The 6,032-nt window shown below is 48.2% G+C and overlaps 1 protein-coding gene across 1 annotated transcript in view; it reads right to left on the bottom strand.

Annotated features, from left to right (window-relative positions):
* Nucleotides 1-6,032, bottom strand: part of LOC105893680 (general transcription factor 3C polypeptide 1) — a 36,748-nt gene that overhangs the window by 29,102 nt on the left and 1,614 nt on the right. Inside the window, exons 4-10 of the mRNA XM_031562106.2 lie at nucleotides 5,586-5,729; nucleotides 4,929-5,025; nucleotides 4,591-4,714; nucleotides 3,739-3,903; nucleotides 3,230-3,345; nucleotides 1,141-1,726; nucleotides 560-783 (exon numbers count right to left, since the gene is read on the bottom strand). Of these exons, the coding sequence (XP_031417966.1) occupies nucleotides 560-783; nucleotides 1,141-1,726; nucleotides 3,230-3,345; nucleotides 3,739-3,903; nucleotides 4,591-4,714; nucleotides 4,929-5,025; nucleotides 5,586-5,729 (1,456 nt within the window). The remainder of the gene's footprint in view (nucleotides 1-559; nucleotides 784-1,140; nucleotides 1,727-3,229; nucleotides 3,346-3,738; nucleotides 3,904-4,590; nucleotides 4,715-4,928; nucleotides 5,026-5,585; nucleotides 5,730-6,032) is intronic.

Genomic DNA, 6,032 nt, shown 5'->3' with positions numbered 1-6,032 from the left:
TGTTCCAAACACAACTCTGAATTTGACTACAAATTTGACTACACTTTATAATATGTATATATTATACCATATTTAAAATATGATACTACATTTAAATATATTATATCAGTATTATATATATTATTAAAATATATACTTAAAAATAAATATATGATTTATATTAAAATATATAATAATTGTACATGTGTGACTAACTTATTTAAGTGTGAATCATAACTCTAACATAACTGACAGCGTGACTAACGTATTTAAGAGGTTACCGAGCTGCCTAGCACTACCAGAGCAGGGGCGTCCCTCTCTACCTTTAAGAAGCTCTTGAAGACCCAACTCTTCAGAGAGCACCTCCCTTCCTAACTTGCACTTCTACTAGTACTTAACTTACAGCAGTTACATTCCTGCACTTTTTTTTTCTAATTCTTATGTAAAATCGTATTTATTGTTACACTAGGTCTCTATTGCTCGTAGCTTGACTGTTCTCTCCCTTGTACGTCGCTTTGGACAAAAGCGTCTGCCAAATGACTAAATGTAAATGTAATCAATCAATCAATCAGACACCAACCGCTCCAGGATCGAGCACCTCTTCCACCACTGAGACACTCTCGCCCTTAGGAAGTGATTGGCTGTGGCTGTGGCTGTGACTGGAGGCGGGACCAGGGTCAGGGACAGTGGCAGTGGAGGTGTCCATGGTGAGCTCTGATTGGTCAAATTCCACACCATGTCCCTCCTGCTCCAAGAGCTTCAGTGTTTCGTCACCAACCAGAATCATAGAGGGCGGAGTCTTTGCTGGAGGAAGCAGGAAGTAAAGAACAAGCGGATGAGTGACGCTTAAATAAACGGTGTGTGTGTTTGTGTCTGTGCATGGGTGTGTGAGTGAGAGAGAGAGAGTGTGTGTCAGTGTTTGTGTGTGAGTGTCAGTGAGAGAGGGAGATAGACAGAGAGAGAGAGAGAGAGAGAGTGTGAGTGAGTGAGTGAGTGAGTGTGAGAGAGAGAGAAAGAATGTGTGTGAGTGAGTGTGTGAGTGTGTGAGTGCGAGAAAGAGAGAGAGAAAGAATGTGAGTGAGTGAGTGTGTGAGTGTGTCAGAGAGAGAGAGAGAGAGAGAGAGAGAGAGAGAGAGAGAGAGAGAGATGTTATCTACTCACCTCTCTGTGGGGTAGACTGCCTGGTGCTGTTGAAGTTGAGTTTGGTCTGTCTCAGCCGGGCTGGAGTGCCCTGAGCAGCCAGCCTCTCCTGTGTGCCCGGGCTCTGGGCTGCTGCTGCCTCCTCAACCTCAACTTTGCCCTTCCCCTTGCCCTTGCCCTTCCCTTTGCCTTTGCCCTTGCCCTTAGCTCCCTTCCCACTTGCCGCCTCCTCCTCCTCCTCCTCCTCTTCCTCCTCCTCTTCCCCCTCTTGGTTCTCCTCTCCTTCTGGTTCCTGAACCTTTTTCAGTTCTGGTTCCGCCTCTGGGTCTAGTTCCTGTTTCGGCCCCAAACCCACCACCGCCACCTCCTCCTCCTCCTCCTCCTCCTCCTTCTTTTTCTTCTTCTTCTCCTGTTCCTGTCGCGCCGAGGCGCCCGGCCGCGGGGCGGGTGTGTGAGTGTGTGTGTGGCCTCCTCCTCCTCCGACGCCGCGCAGCAGCTCGCTGCGCTCCGTTTCCTTGGTGAACTGGCGCTTGAGCTCGCTCTGCTCCACAAACAGCTTGCTGATGTACTTGGTGGTGCGCTGGCGGCCCACGTCCTCCATGAACCCCTGAGGAGGAGGAGGAGGAGGAGGAAGAGGAGAGGGAGGAGGAGGAAGAGGAGGAGAGGGAGGAGGAGAGGAGGAGGAGGGGGAGGGGGAGAGTGAGGAGGAGGAGGAGGAGGAGAGGGAGGAGGAGGAAGAGGAGGAGAGGGAGGAGGAGAGGAGGAGGAGGGGGAGAGTGAGGAGGAGGAGGAGGAGGAGAGGGAGGAGGAAGAGGAGAGTGAGGAGGAGGAGGAGGAGGAGGAGAGGGAGGAGGAGGAGGAGGAGGAGGGGGAGAGTGAGGAGGAGGAGGAGGAGGAAGAGGAGGAGGGGGAGAGTGAGGAGGAGGAGGAGGAGGAGGAGGAGGAGAGGAGGAGGAGGAGGAGAGTGAGGAGGAGGAGGAGGAGAGGAGGAGGAGGAGGGGAGAGTGAGGGGGAGGAGGAGGAGGAGGAGGAGGAGGAGAGAGGAGGAGGAGGAGGAGAGGAGGAGGAGGAGAGGAGGAGGAAGAGGAGGAGGGGGAGAGTGAGGAGGAGGAGGAGGAGGAGGAGGAGAGGAGGAGAGTGAGGAGGAGGAGGAGGAGAGGAGGAGGAGGAGGGGGAGAGTGAGGAGGAGGAGGAGGAGGAGGAGGAGAGGAGGAGGAGAGGGAGGAGGAGGAGGAGGAGGAGAGGGAGGAGGAGGAAGAGGAGGAGGGGATTCATTTGTGATTACGTGTGTTATTGTGTGTGTGTGTGTATGGGTGTGTGCATTTATGTGTGTGAATAGGTGTGTGCATTTTTGTGTGTGTGTGTGTGTGAGTGAGTGAGTGAGTGAGTGAGTGAGTGAGTGAGTGAGTGAGAGAGTGAGTGAGTGTGAGAGTGAGAGAGTGTGAGAGTGAGTGAGTGAGTGAGTGAGTGAGTGAGTCTGTGTGTGTCTGAGAAAGAAAGTGCGTGAGCATGTCTTTGCAGGTGTGTGGAGAGAGACAGAGTGTGTGTGTGTGTGTGTCTGTGACGATGCGCCGTCACTACAGATGAGTATGTGCTCTGACTGCCATGCCATCGAGCCTGGCTCTTTGGTGTTGCGTTCAGAGTGCATGCTTGGCACCCTGTAGACCCGGGCTCAAGTCCGGGTGGGGTGACTACTCTCTCCCCTTCACTACAAATAGTGTCAGAAGTGGGATGCCTTGCCGTGAGGTCATCGGAGTCTGTGTGTGTCTGAGAGAGAAAGTGTGTGAGCATGTCTTTGCAGGTGTGTGGAGAGAGAGAGAGTGTGTGTGTATGGGTATGTCTAAATGTGTGTGTATCTGTGAGTGTAAATGTCAACTGCAGTACATTTAATTAATAATGGTTTCATATGTGCCTTTACAAAAAAAATTGTGTTTTGCATTGTTACAGATTTTAACCGCCATTTTCTTAGTGCCGTCAAACACCAAATCATGAGGCCAAACCCTCGCCCCTCGATACAGCTCGTACTTTGATCATTACAACTCATACCAGCTCGTTACAGCTCGTGCCAGCTCCTCACAGCTCATACTTTGATGCTCGTCACAGCTCGTACCTTGATCATGTCGTTTCTCTCTAGCAGTCTGCAGATCATGCGCCCCTCCAGCTTGCCCACACTCAGGCGCCTCCTGAGCTCACTCTGAGAGATGCCTTTGGTCCCGGCCGTCACCACTGCATCGGCCAATCACAGCACAGGAGAGGGCAACATCAGAACACATCAACAGAATATGAATTTGTCTCAGCAGGCATCTGGAGATCTGCCAGTAGGGAACCTTTCTCCCATAAAATGTCAAGCAATGTACTATAGACCAATTAAAACAAAGCTAAATATTATCATATTATGAGCATGAGTATCAAATCCAGTTAATTACGCCAGTATTCAGCTTTGAAAGTATATTCACCATTATTGTTTCTACCCGTTTTGTAACCTTGAGTCTAACATACATCGTCGATGAGAGCAAAAACCAACAATATAACTATATTATTATATAACTATAATTATGAAGTATAACATTAAACACCGGTCAAACATTGGCTAAAAAAATGATTTAAGTGCAAACCGACCAATCTCATAAGCCTGAGACGCCACATCTCTCTCCATGTCCCGCCCCTCAGCAATCAGATTGTTTCCATCATTGTCATCATCGTCGTTGTCTTCATCATCATCATCCTCCTTCTTCTTCCCGTAGGGCTTCAGAAGCTTGATGCAGCGCACTACGACGTCAGTTCCTAAAATCAACAGAAGAAAGAATATTCTGCAACACATGTCTAGCTTGTCTGTTAACATTGCTATGATGCGTAGTCATGACGATTGGTTGCAATCACGAACGAAACAGCCACGTACATTTACACGTAACACGTCATATTCACATTTATTTGAATGCAGTACTTAAATATTTAAGCAATTAACGGTCAGTCGACCAGAAGGTGACAATGATGTGATGCGCTTGCTAAATGTTGTTACATTTACATTTACATTTAGTCATTTAGCAGACGCTTTTATCCAAAGCGACTTACATATGTGCGACTTACAATGTATACACATTTAACATTTACACTGATGGCACACTGCACATCAGGAGCAATTAGGGGTTCAGTGTCTTGCTCAAGGACGCTTCGACAGGGAATCGAACTAGCAACCTTCTGATTACTAAACGACTTCTCTACCTCCTGTACCACTGGCGCCCCTATGTTGTGTTTACGCTCAGTGCAGAGGCCCCTCCCTTTGATAAAAAAAAACTAAGAAAACGGGGCCTGTATGCAAAGAGGATGGCGGAAACAAGTAAAGACATACAGGTACATGTGAAATGAGATGGGGTTTGCTTCATGTCGCATCAGATTAGCAGCTGAAGGATTTGGGAATTTGTATGATGTCTGGACTGTAAATACTGTGAAATATTTTTTAGTTCCACATACCCTTCTTGGTCTTGATGGGCCCTGCGTCGAGAGCGACTTTGTACAGAGGAAGAGTGAGCACCTCTATTAGCTTAGCCGCCACCATGGAGTGGTACACACGCTTAAAGGTGCGCTCCGAGACATTCTGCGGGGGGGGGGGGGGGGGCAGAGAAAGAGGAACAGAGAAAAAGAGTGAGGGAACCGAAAAAGTAAAAAAATGAGACAGAAAATAGAAGAGAGAAAACGTAGGCAGATCACAAGAAAGAAACAAAGGGCAGTACAAATCCAACACACACACACCCAGCTGAGTCTTTGAAAGAAAGGTATGCGGAAACGTCTCCACGTTAACTGCCTCTTACCAGCTGATGTCTGAGCTTGATCATGATCCCAATGTTGTTGGGCAGAGAGGAGAGGATGTTGGACGTGCTTTCCATGAGGATGTCATACTTGCCTCTCCTAGGAGAAACAAGACCATCGGTTAGTACTGACCCCCAAATGACCTTTAAAGGCGCAATGTGTATGTGCCCCTCCTAAGGGACAGAGGACTCCCACAGTTAATACAGACCGCAAACCACATACCAATATCTTAAAGGTGCAATATGTAATTAGTCATCAAAACTGAAAATGGCTGTAGACTAACCACAACGGTGCAGGTCTACACGGACGGGGAAACAGTATTTATTTATGTGCATTCTCTTTACTAATACTATAACTACTAAAAATGAATTCTTTTTACAAATTTGACCAATAAAAGTTTGGTGCTGCGAGGTAACATGCATCATGCTAAGGTTCTAAGTTCTAAAACCCAAGGCCTAAGTCTTCACATTTAGTGATTCTGTGTTTGGTTCTACCAGACAACAGGCTTCCCCTCCTCACTCCCACTCCCTATCCCTGCTTCTTCTCCAACCCCCCCCCCACACAGACACACAGACACACAGACACACAGACACACAGACACACTCACACACACAGACACACACACAGACACACACACACACACCACACACCACACACACCTGTCCACGTGGAAGCGTTTGAGCAGCAGCAGGATGGAGCACTGCTGGCCTCCACTGGCCAGGCGGATGACGTGCGTCTGCATGGTGATCATGTTGTTCCTGTCCAGTGACCGCCGCAGGTAGTGCATCTTCCTCGCGTCCACCCTGAAGAGAGAGAACAGAGAGAGAGAGAGCGAGCGAGAGAGAGAGAGAGAGAGAGAGAGAGAGAGAATGCAAGACAGAGTGACAAAGAGAGGGGTGGAGAAATAACAAGAGAGAGATAAAGAAAGAAAGAAAGAAAGAAAGAAAGAGAGAGAGATGGACAGACAGATATAGTTAGAGTGAAAAGGCAAGAGAGGTAAAGAAACAGAGAGAGAGAGAGAGAGAGAAAGTGAGAGATATAAAATGGTTATGGAAGAGCGAGAAAAAATAAACGAGTGGGACAGGAAAACAGAAACAGACAGTGGG

This window comes from Clupea harengus, chromosome 24 (genome assembly GCF_900700415.2).
Source record: "Clupea harengus chromosome 24, Ch_v2.0.2, whole genome shotgun sequence".
Classification (NCBI taxonomy): Eukaryota; Metazoa; Chordata; class Actinopteri; order Clupeiformes; family Clupeidae; genus Clupea; species Clupea harengus.
This window is presented reverse-complemented; position numbering and strand designations above follow the sequence as displayed.